The 17766-nt window shown below is 42.4% G+C and overlaps 1 protein-coding gene across 8 annotated transcripts in view; it reads right to left on the reverse strand.

The window, feature by feature from the left end:
* The window catches only part of LOC110523384 (tetratricopeptide repeat protein 33), a 53228-nt gene that overhangs the window by 4967 nt on the left and 30495 nt on the right, over positions 1-17766 (reverse strand). For 3 of the 8 annotated variants that reach the window (XM_021602046.3, XM_021602047.3, XM_090234133.1), the window contains exons 3-4: positions 4826-4907; positions 1693-1824 (exon numbers count right to left, since the gene is read on the reverse strand). In XM_021602046.3, coding sequence (XP_021457721.3) covers positions 1693-1824; positions 4826-4907 — 214 coding nt within the window. Of the gene's footprint in view, positions 1-1692; positions 1825-4000; positions 4647-4825; positions 4908-17766 lie in introns of those variants that run through there. The other 5 variants (XM_090234131.1, XM_090234132.1, XM_021602049.3 and 2 more) reach the window with 3 other exon arrangements.

Below are 17766 nucleotides of genomic sequence, written 5' to 3' on the forward strand. Positions count from 1 at the left end.
ATTCCTGAAATGGACCGGTTTGCCCAACTGGAACGAGTATGCAAACAAAACTACTATAAAGGCTAAGTCAAGCGAAACTGTCAAGAAAAAAAGGTTTTGACAAATGAACTCTGGCAAGTCAAGACTCATAGGATAAATGGTTTGTATTCACACAGTTCTTTCAAAAGCACAGATCTTTCAAAGATGGAATTAGGTCTTCTGTGCTCCTTTCTCTCATTTCAACAACGATCCCCCAACCAAATGACAAAACCGCCCCTTAGATCTGATAGCCTACTTTTGTCATACACTACATATAAAAATGGGATGTTTTATTATAATAGCACATATTCCATTCAGAGTCAATCAGGGCACTAGGTAAATACATAGAGAAAGAAAGATACATAGGAGGAAGTACAGAGAGAGGGAGAAACAGAACAAGAAAAAAACAAGTGACCAAGAGAGAAATGGACAGAGAGAGAGAGAGAGAAATGGACCGAGAGAGAGAGAGAGAGAAATGGACAGAGAGAGAGAAATGGACAGAGAGAGAGAGAGAAATGGACAGAGAGAGAGAAATGGACAGAGAGAGAGAGAGAGAGAGAGAGAAATGGACAGAGAGAGAGAGAAATGGACAGAGAGAGAGAGAGAGAGAAATGGACAGAGAGAGAGAGAGAGAGAAATGGACAGAGAGAGAGAGAGAGAGAAATGGACAGAGAGAGAGAAATGACAGAGAGAGAGAGAGAGAAATGACTGAGAGAGAGAGAGAGAAATGACAGAGAGAGAGAGAGAGAGAGAGAGAGACATGTGTATGTGAAGCCAGAGATCACTGCGCCCGTCTTTGTGCAAACAGGGCGCTACTCAAACATGTCGATGCACACAACGTCCTGAAACGAGACTGAACAAGGCCCTCTAAAAATAGACTGGCATTTTCTCCTCTCCATTATATATGTAAGCGTGTATATATTTGGCGGGCTGTAGCTCAGGTAACTTTCAACACTTCCCATTGTTGTTTTGGGTAAACTTCTGACAGTTAAGTTGCCCTGGGACATTAGAGATGTAGAGATGTACACACAGGGCCATTAGCCATAGGGGTTCTCAGTTCAGCTAGGTGTTTTTTCTCTCCTGTCTAAGAGGCAGAGCAGCAGTCCAACTGTGATCCAGCCAGGTTTCATACAGGTTCAGGCATGCACTGTGGGACACCTTAAGTGATCTTCCATGCCCCAGGCACTTGGGTGTGCTTTAAAAGAAGAGCAACTTTATCCCAGCGAGACAGGGAAAAGTTAAAAATAAGAGCTCAGGGTAATGACTGACATTTTAGTGTCTGTGGGGATGACAGACAAGCTAGGGCCCCTTCCCTACAGTCTCAGTTCCTAACAGTCTCACCTCCATACAGTAACATGTGAGACACGTACGACTCTGCCACCTGCTAACCCTGTAGTGATGTCAGAGGGAGAAGTGCATTATGCACTACAATCTTAGTTTTTCTGTTCATGGATCACAAGTTAGGTTACCTGCTTTTCACACTAGAGAGCCAAACCTCGCAGAGCCAATCCTAGCAGAGCCAACCAAGCTGTACGAAGCTGGCCTGATTACACATCCTCCAAAGTTGCTGGAACTGTGCTCAACAGGACCATGTGAAAAGAAAATATCCGAGACAGCACAGTTTGTTTGGGGTTGGCACGACAGTGTGGAAAATGTGTAGGTGGTAAAACTGACCAGGTCCACCTCACCCAGACTGAGCTGGGCACGGCCTAGTGTCTGCCAGCCCTCCCACCACAGGGGGCGGAGCTTCACAGCCATCTCTGCTGCCTGCACTGCTGGGAACACCTCCTGCAGAATGGTCAGCACCTGCAGAGGTCAAGGGTCAGAGGGCAAGGGTCAAACAGACTCTGCATATTTTGCACCATCACAGAAGTAAACTGTATGTGTGTTGTCTCTGGGATTAGGGGAAAAGTCACATTTGCATCCTGAATAAAAAATATAATAAAGGACCATTCTATTCAACTTTAGCAACAGATAAATAAACAGATATGGTGACACAGGCAACACAAAGTAACTCACAAAATGGTGAGGATGGTTAACGTCACTTATAAGCCAGTCGCACTCCTCCACCATCCCAGCATCAGTGACAGAGATAACTGAGGCCTGTTTGTCAATTCAGCAGTCAGTAGGAAATTAGATCACAGCACCCGGCACCAGAGGACTGATCACTATGCATGTGAAGCCAGTCATCCTCTGACGGATATTCCTTAGTGGCGTGCCTGTGGAAAATGTGCTGGTCGTGACGTTATAGTGCAGTCTTATTGTCTACGTTATGTATTATAATTAGCAATGCCAGACAAACTAGGGGCAGGATCCTGGTAAATAACCTGCTATTACATTACAATGAGGATAGAGTACTGGGAGGTTCAAGGCCATGATACACAGGGACCTTTAGTGATATACTGCTAATCATCGGTCTCTGGACTGCAGACCACAGGAGCTACCTCAGCACTGTGCTGTACTGAGGTAGAGAGGACGGAAGCAGCATACTGAGACACTGCTTTTGTTTAACCAAGAGAGAAACGTGACTCAAGAAGTGATTGTTTAAGACATGAGAATAATAAATGTGGTTTATCAGAGATGATATATGTTGACATGTGTGGGGAAATAACAAACAGTGAAGTCTTTGAAACACACCCCCCCCCCGCTCTCATATCCTGTTTTTGACTGTTATTCTAGGGTAAACATTATATTCAACGGACAATGAAGTTAGTCCTCAACATTCATGCCTCATGCAGCTTTACAGAAAGACATCAGTGATGACTGAGCTGCAATGGGATCTCATGCCAATCAAAACGCTCAAAGGAGAAAGTGACGAACACAGGAGGACTAGGCATTCAAAGGAGAGTGTGATGGACAGACACAAAGAGGACAGTGCATGTCATAGAGAGGCTAATTGAGTTAAAGGGAGGAAGGTGATAAGAGAAAGTGAATGGCAAATGTCTGAGTTGCATCTGTCTCAGTCTTCTGGCGCTGAGAGAGCTGTCTAACGTCTGATAAGAGACTCCTAGAGCTCGTCGTGCAGCATGTGGAGAACGCCCAACTGACAGAGACTGGACTAATGGGGACAGATATTTTTATTGCACCGGTCAGACAGTGTTAAAACTGTGTAATGAAACACATCAGAATATAGTTAATGGGGGGGGGGAATGTCTCCCCTGCTACAGAGCATAGAGTTCTGCGTGTTTGTGACCCCTTTTTATGCGTCCCTTCTAAAACATGACCAATAAAGTTACTTAGCAGCCAAAAATACAGTATTTGAGTATTGAGTATTTGAGAACTTGGCTAAATGAGGACACGTAATTCAATTCTTCTCAGATTTCATATCATGGTTGATAATGTCAGCCATTAAAAGTGGGGAGGGAAAATGCTGCTTGGAAAGGTTAAGGCTATATATAAGGAGAAAGTTAATTGTGGTACAGATACCATTGGAGAAGTGTGGTGACACGTGGTGTGACTACAGATCACAGTCAGGGATAGCCAACTGCTCTGCTCTATGATTCCCCCCCAATCACATCTCTGTTGGCTAGCTAGCCTAATCTCATTGACACCTGAGTGTCAGGGGAGGGAGGGAAGAAGGGAGAAAGACCCAGCCAAATCATGAGAAAACAAAAAGATAATTACCTGACACATTGGAAAGAATTAACCTAAAAACTGAGCAAACTGGAATGCTGTTTGGCCCTAAACAGAGAGTACACAGTGGCAGAATACCTGGCCACTGTGACTGACACAAGGAAAGCTTTGACTAATGTACAGACTCAGTGAGCATGGCCTTGCTATTGAGAGAGGCCTGCCTTCTCAAGAGAAGACAGGCTATGTGCACACTGCCCACAAAATGAGATGAGACCCACACTGATAGTCCCAGTGGAGCCCAGGTTGGATGGTTTCCACATTGGCAACACCATGCCGACCAAACCATTGTCCTCTGCTCTAACTTTAAAGCATACCAATGTGGCAGCCGGGAGAAGGTCATCCTGATGACATGGGATCATGAACACGTCAACATGCACACTGCACACACAATCTTTGACCATCTAGGACAAACCATGTCTATCCTTTACTTACTATCCCTGTATGAAGAGATTCACTTTGAAATCTTTGAAAGACACACTATATTTGTACTGTACCAGCACAGAGAACAAGAAAGAGAAAAAAGGGATCATACAAAACAAAATGTTCTGTGTGTAGCAGAGACAGACACTGTACCTGGCCGAACCCGGTCCCAAGTGGCCGTACCCGGTCCCAAGTGGCCGTACCCGGTCCCAAGTGGCCGAACCCGGTCCCAAGTGGCCGAACCCGGTCCCAAGTGGCCGTACCCGGTCCCAAGTGGCCGAACCCGGTCCCAAGTGGCCGAACCCGGTCCCAAGTGGCCGAACCCGGTCCCAAGTGGCCGTACCCGGTCCCAAGTGGCCGTACCCGGTCCCAAGTGGCCGAACCCGGTCCCAAGTGGCCGAACCCGGTCCCAAGTGGCCGTACCCGGTCCCAAGTGGCCGTACCCGGTCCCAAGTGGACGTACCCGGTCCCAAGTGGACGTACCCGGTCCCAAGTGGACGTACCCGGTCCCAAGTGGACGTACCCGGTCCCAAGTGGACGTACCTGGCCCTAACATGCTGGCTGTGGTCTGAGGACTGGAGAGTTGGAGAGCAGGAAGGAAAGCAGGTTAAGTGTCTGAGACCTGCAGTACTGTAATGTACGTCATGTAATGTACTTCATCTCGTACAGTAGAGGCTTAGAAGGGGCAAGAGGAGGAGGGAGAGCAGCAGGAGGAGGAGGATAAGTGGCTGAGAGCTGTAGTATTGTAATGTACCTGGGACTTCATCTCATACAGTAGAGGGTTGTCTGGAGTCAGCTGGATGGCTTCATCCCACCTCTTAATGGCCTCCCAGTGTCTGAGGAGAACACAAATAAAACAGCCTTCCATTATCACCGTCAGGGTTACAAACTGTACTCACACACAAACATGTTGCATACAAGCAAACTGGGAAAATCTCAACTACTGTACTGTGGCTATACTGGGCTTACAGAAGACGAGGGAGTACAGGAAAGAGGGCATTACAAAGACCACATAAAGCATAGAATCACTGTTTAGCTTAGTGGTGTTGATCTCTCTACGTGCCTCACCTGTTTGATGCCGCACCAGTGTGAGCAGACGGAGCTACATGGAGCCGTGACAAACAGCAGAACCTCAGACTCACTGTTGTGTTAAAGTTTTCATAAGAATTATTGTTAAGCGCCTCTGGTTAAGAGTTCAATTACGTAAGGCCATAGTCTGACGTCTGTCTGGGAGGCTGAATGACCCACTACTGACAGACGGATGGACAGACAGACGAGGATCAGCCAACAGACTGATACTGTAACACGACACCAACGCCCACAGATAGCCTTCGGTTTTATTAACCTTCATTGTGGAATGCAAACATACGCACACACTGTATGAACAGCTTACGGTTGATAGGAAATCCAATAAAGTTATGGAATCAGACACTCCCTGTGTGGTTGTCCCTCATCTGGGAATATTACATGTATTATTGAAGGGATTGTTAGCTTATTAAATACCATATGATATCAGTGGTAATCTATGGATCAACATGAGTTACTTCAGCTATATTTATTGTCTGCTGTAGAGTCCATGTGGCTATCAAGTGGGATCCCGAGTGGCACAGCGGTCTAAGTCACTACATCTCAGTGCTTGAGGTGTCACTCACTACAGACACCCTGGTTCATATCCATGATGTATCACAACTGGCCGTGATTGGGAGTCCCATAGGTCGGCGCACAATTGGCCTAGCGTCGTCCGGGTTCGGCCGGTGTAGGCAGTCACTGCAAATAAGATTTTTTTCTTAACTGACTTGCCTAGTTAAATAAAGGTTAAATCAAAAAATACATTCAAATCAACCTGTCTTCTTCGTCACCCGTCAGGTGGGGTGGCAGGTAGCCTAGTGGGTAGAGCATTGGACTAGTAACCGAAAGGTTGCAAGATTGAATCCCCGACCTGACAAGGTTAAAATCTGTCGTTCTGCCCCCGAACAAGGCAGTTAACCCACTGTTCCTAGGCCGTCGTTGAAAATACTAATTTGTTCTTAACCGACTTGCCTGGTTAAATAAAGGTTTTAAAAAATGAACTAGGACTCTGAAAGGAAATGGTTCTAGCAATCGAGATGACTACCATCAGCTGTTTTTCCACCGTGATTGATACATTTTGAGGTTCTTTTGAACCTGCTTAGAAACACTGGATGTGCATATGTATCCAAGCCAGCAGCACATGTCCCAAGTCCCTTCTCTATTCTAGCCACAGAAAACATACCCAGAGGTAGTGTAGTGTACAGGACTGAAATAAAGTGGAGTGAGGACATCTGTCTGTCTGGACATCTGTACGTCTCTGTGTCCCATCTGAGTAGCAGGAGCAATGTGGTTGCTTACCAGCTTTACTCAAGCATTCTGCAAAAACATAATTATAATTGCCAATTCAAACTTTGCATCTATTACAGTTTGGTAATTGGTATTGGAGTGTATAATAGAAAAGCCAACCTTATTGTCTCCGAGTGTGTTTCCTGCAGACTAAGTACACACCATAATGTTTTGTAAGGTCAGGCTAATAAGCTCTCCCTGTCTCACCTATGTCAATATTAAGAATAATTGAGTTAACACTAGTGATGGGGTGGAGGGGACAATAGATAGTGACATATCAATATTATATTTGAAGTATTTGATATTTGAAGTATATAGAAAACTATTATTTTGAAATAGAGTTAAAAGGGCTGAAAACATGTTATTTCCCTGACTGATCTAAATGTTTTCCCATGCTCTTGGTCTTCTCTCTGCAGCAGACATATAGTGAGCAACATGTTTGGAATATCAAATTGCAATAAAATCACAGTATCGAATCGCAATACCTAAAAAACAGGGAGAATCGCAATACATATCGTATCGGCACCTAAGTATCGTGATAATATATTGTGAGGTCCCTGGCAATTTCCAGCCCTAGATAATACCATACAGACATATCCAAACAAAAGGATTACATCTAATACCTATAAGCATACCTCTGCCGTGAGTAACTCAGGTTATGGACTAAGATGTCAATCATGATGGGCTAAGATGTAATGATCAAATGGGATCAAACCACACCAACTAGCCTAGCCATATGTACTTCAGGAAGAACGCAATAAGCTGAACAACTAGGCCATTATGTGAAAATGTCATATTCGAATGATGATGTTAAGCACCTGCTGTGCTTATTATTGCAACACACACACACCCATGACGTCAGCGAAAAACAAATAGGGCGTTCTTTGTTAAAGTGTAAACACAGTTAGAAGATGATGTACCTGAAAATGTTTTATATTATTGTTTACCCAAAGTCAGTGGGACTGAGTGAGTGATTTAGTCCAAAACAGCAAAAGAGGAAGTTAAGCTCATAGAATTTGTGTGCAGGATTTAAAATCAGATCAATTTTCTTCTGGCTGACTCACCCAGATGGCCATACAATCGCGCACACGAGTGTGTAAACTGCAAAAGGCCTCCGCTCACAAACAAGTAGTTAGCTAATAACAGGGAGACGTCCAATTACATCAGGGGGATCTAACCCTCATTAATGAGAGGCTGACATCAGGGTCAATGTGTTTAGAGGTGTGGGGGAAAACCCTAAACCATATCCCTTCCAGGCCAGATTCAGGGTCCAGTTCATTAGGCACCAAACCAGAAATTGGACTGAAACGGAGAGGCCTACGTGGACTTACCGTTCCAATGAGGTCATCATTGTAAATAATAATTTGTTCTTAATTGACTTACCTGTATAAATAAAGGTGGGGGGGGGGAAATCTGTTGCGAAACATTTTAAAAGTGATTCCCTGCAAATGGCCACCGGACTATTACATTGACCCCCCCCAATTTGTTTTGCACACTGTTGCTACTCTGTTTATCATCTATCACTTTATCACTTCCCCCTACCTACATTTACAAATGACCTCTAACCTGTACCCCCGCACACTGACTGGGTACCGGTACCCCCTATATATAGCCTCATTATTGTTATGTTATTGTGTTACTTTTTACTATTTTTTACTTCAGTTTATTTGGTAAATATTTTATTAACTGTTCTTGAACTGCACTGTTGGTTAAGGGCTTGTAAGTAAGCATGTGACAAATAAAGTTTGATTTGCATGCCCTAATGAATAGCATCGCCAAACCCCTGGCCAGCTACACTGAACCAGAGAAATCAAGAGACATTGTTTCCTAAGCAGAATCCAGTTACTTCTGACTAACCATCTTTCTACACTTGGTCACCCCTGGTAACACGGGTCTGTAAAAGTAAGAGGAGCAATATCAACTAACGTCAGATATATGGGCATTCATTGGCTGAAAGGTAAATTGTTATATACAAAAGGTCACATACTGTACAAGCACGATGGCAGACATGACGTATTTTATATCTAGCCTAATATGTGTGATCATGTGAGTCGAATCTAATTCGAAACCCATTATAAGCCTGATAGTTATATTTGAGCTGGACATAATATAAAAAAATATATATATATTTTACCTTTATTTAACTAGGCAAGTCAGTTAAGAACAAATTCTTATTTACAACGACGGCCTAAGCCGGACGACGCTGGGCCAATTGTGCACCGCCTTATGGGACTCCCAATCACGGCCGGATGTGATACAGCCTGGATTCGAACCAGGGACTGTAATGACACCTCTTGCACTGAATCAGCTGATTATTCAATTTCAGTGACTAATGACTAACGAGTCAAATTGGATTGTCTTCATCATGTCATTGAAAACTCCTTAAAATGACAAAAATAAACATGTTTTTTATTTATTATTATTATTATTATTATTATTTCACCTTTATTTAACCAGGTAGGCCAGTTGAGAACAAGTTCTCATTTACAACTGCGACCTGGCCAAGATAAAGCAAAGCAGTGTGACAAACAACAACACAGAGTTACACATGGAGTAAACAAACGTACAGTCAACACAGTCTTTATACAGTGTGTGCAAATTAAGTATGATTGAGGTAAGGCAATAAATAGGCCGAAGTGGCAAAATAATTACAATTCCGCAAATAATGAATGTGCAAGTAGAGATACTGGGGTGCAAAGGAGCAAAGACATGCAGTTCAAATGGCTGCATGACTACATTACAGGGTAATTCTGTATGCAGACGGTCTACTATATAACCACAATGTACACACGATGACAAAAAGCATTGAGGTTGAATATAGCTCAGCATCTGACTCAGCATTGAGTACACCAACTTCTGAATATCTTATTACAATTAAATGATGAAAAACAGTGTTAAGAGCTGCATTTGTTACTATCATCATCATCCCACTTAAGGACAACTATGGAGCAGAGAACAGAATGATACACTGACATAGCGGTCTAGTAATTACTATGTATATGCGTCCCAAATGGCACTCTATTCACTATATAGTACACTACATTTGACCAGAGCCCTATGGGCCCTCATTAGTAAAAAGGGTGCCATTTCAGACAGCCGTTGACTGTCAGCCCCCTCCAGCTAAACACTTATGCGGTTGAAGACAAAGAACGATTGATGATATTAATTTCTCTGGCATGGATAAAAAGCTTATGAATATCTGATGCTGAAAGTCTGATGAAAGACAAACTCGGGGGGAGAGAGGGAGGGAGGGAGAGATAGGGAGAGAGCGAGAAAGAGTGAGAGAACGAGCAAGAAAGAGAGGATGGGTGGGTTGGAGAGTTTGGATATGACAGAGTAGCTGGGTCTTGGAAAGGACTGAATAGTTGATGAGTTGTAGAAATATATACAGTATTTATATTATCATAAAATAATATTACGGATTAAGCGCCAAACAAGCCTTAAACTCAAACAAGAATGATGCTGTGTGTGCATCTTGCTAGCCGTCACTCAAATGGCAAGGGGCTGAAGCTCATTGGCTTGAAATCGAATTGCTAGGGGGCTGGCCCACATGGGGGAAAACGGCACTGAACAGCTTCCAGTAAATAGTCGCTTTGAAACGAGGGATTATGTGGCTAATTGAGGTAAAACAGCAATTCTGATCATAGACTATGCATGTATGAACTACACATTCACAAATCCAGCCCAAAGCAGGAGGTAAAAAAAAAAGAAAAAAAAGACTATTTGCCAAGGTTCCAGAGCAGTCTTTAACCCATTCACATCCTCTAACTATATTTTGTACAATATCAAAATGTGCCATAGAACAAATTCTGTTTGCTGTAAATACATGAAATTTGGTGCAAAAATGTTTGCACGCGTCTAGACAAACCACATGGAAATGTTACAATTGTCATTGTGTATCATACTTCCAGTGTCAAGTTTGGGATTTTGAGAAAATGTGAAATAAATCATTCATCATATGTATTTTGAAATACATTTCAGAATAAAAATGGTTTAAAAGGATATAGTATTGCTACTTGACCTGTTCTAAGCACAAATACGCCAAATATATGATTCAACTCATTGTAATTTGTGAACTACAGCCATTTCTGTACCGCACTGTATTTAGTCTCTGGACTCAACGGGTACATTTCAAGAATCAAGTCATGTTCAAATAATCAGATCAGGGTCCATATCCAAAGAGCATCTCAGAGAAGGTCATAGGAATCCTGTTAAAACCAGTTTTCACACACAAAAAACTCCCAGCTCAGAGTAGGTTTTAAGACACTGCCCAGACGAACTCTGAGCCAGGAGTAAAATCAACTCAAATCAAATATGACTCATAAAAATTTCATCTCAGCTGGTAATCACGACAGTTTGAGTTACTTCAACGGAAAGATAGTGATGATGCTCATTGCCATTGTTACAAATGGGGAGTTAACAATCGCAATGAGGCATCGCCATCTGTGAATTCTATACGTAACACGCTTCAGACAAACACGGTCAATGTGACTGTACATGAAAAATTGCAGTGTTAAATGTTTTGCAACAAAAACCGATCTACCTGAATAAAACGGGGAGAGACCTACCTGCATTTGTCCAATGGAAACTCTCGTTTGCTTTTTCCGTTTGGAGTAAACATTCTTTTGTTGCAAAATTACACCCAAGGCATCAAGTCACATGCCGATAATTCTGCATACAATTTCGCATTCAAACGTTTGAAAGGCCTATCATTTTTATCGAACACAATCAAAGTTAACATAAGCCCTAGATGTCTTCAATTGCCCAACTTATAGGCATGCCTAATTTAGACAAATTTTAACATGTTGGGTTTAGGCCTGGGCATTGTACTATTACAGCAACAACTTTAGTTGTTAATGATCCTGTCAATGCTTTAGACACTCAAATTAAATGTGCAGCTTTGTTTGTGGACATGTTGATCATGCTATTTTATTGAATAAGTTGTCCTTGATAAGCCTGAGCTCTGACACCGGCTCATGGTTTCACGATGATCTTAGTGACAGAACTCAAGCCATCATGATTGATGAGGTTAAATCTGAATTTCTTGAAGTAGATAAAGGTGTACAACAGGGGATGATTTCAGGATCGGTTCTCTTCACTATTTATATAAACACTATTGGTCAATCTGTTAAAAATGGTCAACTTCATTTATATGCAGATGATATTATTATGTATCCTATTGCCCTGACTGTTGTTCTGTGTCAAAATTACAGTAAGATGTAATACCTATACAGGAATCCCTTGCTGATTTAAAATATGTGCTTAATACAGGCAAAACAAAATACATTTTTATTTTAAACTCTTGTAAGAATGTTTCAGATGAACTACATGTTCACTCATTAGATGATTCTCCAATATAACGTGTTCCTGCATATAAATACTTAGGCATTTGGATTGATGTGGATTTGACGTTTAGAAAACAGAGATGAGCTGGTTAAGAAGCTAAGATTTAAAGTTGTCGTTTTCTACAGAAACAGATTGTGACTTTCTCTAAACAATGGGAAGCAGATTATTCAATTAACATTTTTATCTGTCCTTGAATACGGTGAAAATATTTATCAAAGTGTAGATGCCATCTACCATAGTTCCCTTCATTTGTTACAGGTGACAGTTCTAAGACTAATCACTGCATCCTGTATCAAAAGGTTGGCTGGACTTCGCTAAAGAGCCGTAGATCTATACATTACTCCCATTTTGTTTACAAGGCCCCATTTTATAAACTTATCTAACTTTTCTGTTGAAATATAGACACCCAAGTTGTCAATTTAAGGTATTGTTTGCCATCATGGACAAAAACAAAGGGGCGTCATGTCAACTACCCAGGTCTAGATTAATTATGGATTGATCATATCGAAATATCATACAATTATTTTAACAACTCCAAAGCAATTGCATGTGGTGCAGGAACCACTGACACTAACTCTTAACTGGTTAGGACATCTCATGAGGTGTCTTAAATATCTGTCCACCAGGTGGGACTCTTATGACCAAAGAGGCTTCATGCAAAGCTTTTATTTTTACCCTTAAAAGTAGGAGTAAAATGTCTATATTCTCACCACTTATGAACAATTTTCTACTCTGAGACACTTTGTGGATACGGGCCCAGATTGATAGATAGATAGATATCTCTCAACCAAAAAAAAGGAATACACACACAACGAGTATATATGCATTATAAGCAAATCATATGCATGTCAATGGAGACTGGAGAGCGAGTCATTTCACAGCGTTTTTCCCTTTTCGCATATTAAACATGTTCAGATCCGAATAACTGTGGGTATACACACTGAGTGTACAAAACATTAGGAAAACCTGCTCTTTCCATGACATTCACCAGGATTCACCTGGCCAGTCCCTTATTGATGTAACTTGTTAAATCCACTTCAAATCAGTGTAGATGAAGAGAAGACAGGTTAAAATAAGGATTTTTAAGCCTTAAGACAATTTAGACATGGATTGTGTATGTGTGCTATTCAGAAGGTGAATGGGCAAGACAAAATATTTAAATGCCTTTGAACGGGGTATGGTATTTGGGTGCCAGTCACACCCATTTGAGTGTGACATGAAACTAACGCTGCTGGGTTTTTCACACTCAACAGTTTCCTGTGTGTATCAAGTATGGTCCACCACCCAAAGGACATCCAGCCAACTTGACAACTGTGGGAAGCACTGGAGTCAACATCGGCCAGCATCCCTGTGTAACGCTTGACACCTTGTAGAGTCCATCCCCCGACAAATTGAGGCTGTCCTGGAGGGGAAAGGGGGTGCAACTTAACAGTAGGAAGGTGTTCCTAATGTTTTGTACACTGTGTATTATTGCCTTGACTGACATATATAAAAACAATATCTAAAAATCCACACACATCCCTAGAGCACATGCAGTATAGGCTAATTCAATGGAGACTGGAGAGTGAGTCATATTACAGTTTTTTCTCTGATCTTAAACATGTTAAGATATTGATCATTGTCTGGACCAATATATCTAAAGAAAACCACTCAAACTCACAATCACACACACTCCTAGAGTCTATTACGCAGTATAATCAATGGAGAGTGAGGCATGCTACAGAATTCTCCCTCTTTCTCTCCCTCTCACAAGCACACGTGTGACATACCACAGACATACAGTACAAACATGCGGGTGAGCATGGATATGTCATGGTAGGGTGAGGTATGCAAAATGGGTCATCTTTGAGCCCTTTCTGACCCCTTCTACCATGGGCAAACATGCATGGAAGGTTTCGTTCAAATCAAAAAGGGTACAGTCAAAAAGGGATTCAATTAATCTAGAACCCACACTTACTGATAATATACAGCTGGCTGGGTTTTCTATGCATCAGGCAGGACAGCTACACCTGGTAAGACGAGGGGTGGGGGTGTGTGTCTATTTGTCAATAACAGCTGGTGCGCGATGTCTAATATTACAGAAGTCTCGAGGTATTGCTCGCTTGAGGTAGAGTACCTTATGATAAGCTGTGAACTACACTATCTACCAAGATAATTTGTATCTATAGTTTTCATAGCCGTCTATTTAATACCTCAAACCGATGTTCTTAACTGACTTGCCTAGTTAAATAAAAGGTAACATTTAAAAAAAAAAAATACACACACACACACACACACACACACACATACATACATACATACATACATACATACATACATACATACATACATACATACATACATACATACATACATACATACATACATACATACATACATACATACATACATACATACATACATACATACATACATACATATATATATACACACACACTGCTCAAAAAAATAAAAGGGAACACTAAAATAACACATCCTAGATCTGAATGAATGAAATATTCTTAAATACTTTTTTCTTTACATAGTTGAATGTGCTGACAACAAAATCACACAAAAATGATCAATGGAAATAAAATGTATCAACCCATGGAGGTCTGGATTTGGAGTCACACTCAAAATTAAAGTGGAAAACCACACTACAGGCTGATCCAACTTTGATGTAATGTCCTTAAAACAAGTCAAAATGAGGCTCAGTAGTGTGTGTGGCCTCCACCTTCATGTATGACCTCCCTACAACTCCTGGGCATGCTCCTGATGAAGTGGTGGATAGTCTCCTGAGGGATCTCCTCCCAGACCTGGACTAAAGCATCCGCCAACTCCTGGACAGTCTGTGGTGCAACGTGGCGTTGGTGGATGGAGCGAGACATGATGTCCCAGATGTGCTCAATTGGATTCAGGTCTGGGGAACGGGCAGGCCAGTCCATAGCATCAATGCCTTCCTCTTGTAGGAACTGCTGACACACTCCAGCCACATGAGGTCTAGCATTGTCTTGCATTAGGAGGAACCCAGGGCCAACCGCACCAGCATATGGTTTCACAAGGGGTCTGAAGATCTCATCTCGGTACCTAATGGCAGTCAGGCTACCTCTGGCGAGCACATGGAGGGCTGTGCGGCCCCCCAAAGAAATGCCACCCCACACCATGACTGACCCACCGCCAAACCGGTCATACTGGAGGATGTTGCAGGCAGCAGAATGTTCTCCACGGCGTCTCCAGACTGTCACACGTGCCCTGTGCTATCATCTGTGAAGAGCACAGGGCGCCAGTGGCGAATTTGCCAATATTGGTGTTCTCTGGCAAATGAAAAACGTCCTGCACGGTGTTGGGCTGTAAGCACAACCCCCACCTGTGGACGTCGGGCCCTCATACCACCCTCATGGAGTCTGTTTCTGACCGTTTGAGCAGACACATGCACATTTGTGGCCTGCTGCAGGTCATTTTGCAGGGCTCTGGCAGTGATCCTCCTTGCACAAAGGCGGAGGTAGCGGTCCTGCTACTGGGTTGTTGCCCTCCTACGGCCTCCTCCACGTCTCCTGATGTACTGGCCTGTCTCCTGGTAGCGCCTCCATGCTCTGGACACTACGCTGACAGACACAGCAAACCTTCTTGCCACAGCTCGCATTGATGTGTCATCCTGGATGAGCTGCACTACCTGAGCCACTTGTGTGGGTTGTAGACTCAGTCTCATGCTACCACTAGAGTGAAAGCACCGCCAGCATTCAAAAGTGACCAAAACACCAGCCAGGAAGCATAGGAACTGAGAAGTGGTCTGTAGTCACCACTTGCAGAATCACTCCTTTATTGGGGGTGTCTTGCTAATTGCCTATCATTTCCACCTGTTGTCTATTCCATTTGCACAACAGCATGTGACATTTATTGCCAATCAGTGTTGCACATCGACGGTGCACATCGACGGTGCTGTAGTGGAGCTGGTCAAGAATTAAGTTCCTTGGTTTGCACATCACCAACAAACTATCAAGGTCCAAACACACCAAGAGAGTCGTGAAGAGGCCACAACACATTTTCCCCCTCAGGAGACTGAACAGATTTGGCATTGGTCCCCAGATCCTCAAAAAGCCCTACAGCTGCACCATCGAGAGCATCCTGACTGGTTGCATCACCGCCTGGTATGGCAACTGCTCGGCATTCAACCGTAAGGCACTACAGAGACAGTACATCACTGCGGCCAAGCTTCCTGCCATCCAGAACCTATATACTAGGCATGTCCGAGGAAGGCCCAAAACATTGTCAAAAGAGGTCTGCTCTCAAGCCATAAGACTGCTGAACAATTCAATGTACACCCAGATTATTTACATTGACCCTTTTGTTTTTACACTGCTGCTACTCGCCGTTTATTATCTATGCATTGTCACTTTACCCCTTCCTACAAATTACCTTGACTAACCTCTACCCCTGCACATTGACTCAGTACCGGTACCCCCTGTAGATAGCCTCGTTATTATTATTTTATTGTGTTACTTTGGATTTCAATTGGTTTACTTTAGTTTATTTAGTAAACATTTTCTTAACTCTATTTCTTGAACTGCATTGTTGGTTAAGGCCTTGTGAGTAAGCATTTCACGGTAAGGTCTACACTTGTTGTATTCGGCGCATGTGACAAATAACATTTTATTTATTGCACAGCAAAAAAGGTAAAACATAATATTATAGAGTTCCCACAAATTAAATATTCAATCACAGAAACCAGTTAGGACATAAACAAGATTAACTTCAAACTCCTCTAGGCCTATTTGTAAATAAATTCAGAACGAACAGTTGGGCTTTCCCACCAGGTGTTGCTTGTGTGTGTGAGCGAGCGTGTCGGTGTATGTCTGTGGCATGTCACATGTGTGCTTGTGAGAGGGAGAGAAAATACTGTAGCATACCTCACTCTCTATTGACTTGCATTGGATTTGATTATACTGTACAACATAATCTTGGAGTGTGTGTGATTGTGAGCAGATTTCTTTAGATATTGTCTATATATATACAGTACCAGTCAAAAGTTTGGACACACATACTCATTCCAGGGTTTTTCTTATTTTTTAAAACTATTTTCTACCTTGTAGAATAATAGCGAATACATCAAAACTATGAAATAACATATGGAATCATGCAGTAAACAAAGTGCTAAACAAATTCAAATATATTTTAAAATTTGAGATTATTATTATTTTTTTTGCTATTTTTAAAAATGTATTTCACCGGGTAGGCCAGTCGAGAACAAGTTCTCACTTACAACTGCGATCTGGCCAAGATAAAGCAAAGCAGTGTGACAAAAACAACAGTTACACATGGGAAAACAATCGTACAGTCAATAACACAATATAAATATTTGTATACAGTGTGTGCAAATGGAGTCAGGATGTAAGGCAATAAATAGGCCAATAGTGGCAAAGTAACTACAATTTAGCAATTTACACTGGAGTGATATATGTGCAGATAGAAAAACTGGTGTGCAGAAGAGCAGAAAAACAAAAACATATGGGGATGAGGAATGTAGTTGGTTGGTTGGGCTATTTACAGATGGGCTGTGTACAGCTGCAGCGATCAGTAAGCTGCTCTGACAGCCGACGCTTAAAGTTAGCGAGGGAAATAAAATCAGTGATTTTTGCAATACGTTCCAGTCATTAGCAGCAGACAACTGGAAGGAAAGGCGGCCAAAAGAGGTGTTGGCTTTGGGGATGACCAGTGAAATATACCTGCCGGAACGTGTGCTACAGCGAGTGTTGCTATGGTGACCAGTGAGCTGAGATAAGGCGGAGCGTTACCTAGAAGAGACTTGTAGATGACCTGGAGCCAGTGGGTTTGGCGACGAGTATGAAGCGAGGACCATCCAACGAGTGCATACAGGTCACAGTGGTGGGTAGTATATGGGGCTTTGGTGACAAAACGGATGGCACTGTGATAGACTGCATCCAATTTTGCTGAGATTCTTCAAAGTAGCCACCCTTTGCCTTGACAGCTTTGCACTCTCTTGGCATTCTCTCAACA

The sequence above is a fragment of the Oncorhynchus mykiss genome, chromosome 5 (genome assembly GCF_057628025.1).
Source record: "Oncorhynchus mykiss isolate SJ-2025 chromosome 5, ASM5762802v1, whole genome shotgun sequence".
Taxonomy (NCBI): Eukaryota; Metazoa; Chordata; class Actinopteri; order Salmoniformes; family Salmonidae; genus Oncorhynchus; species Oncorhynchus mykiss.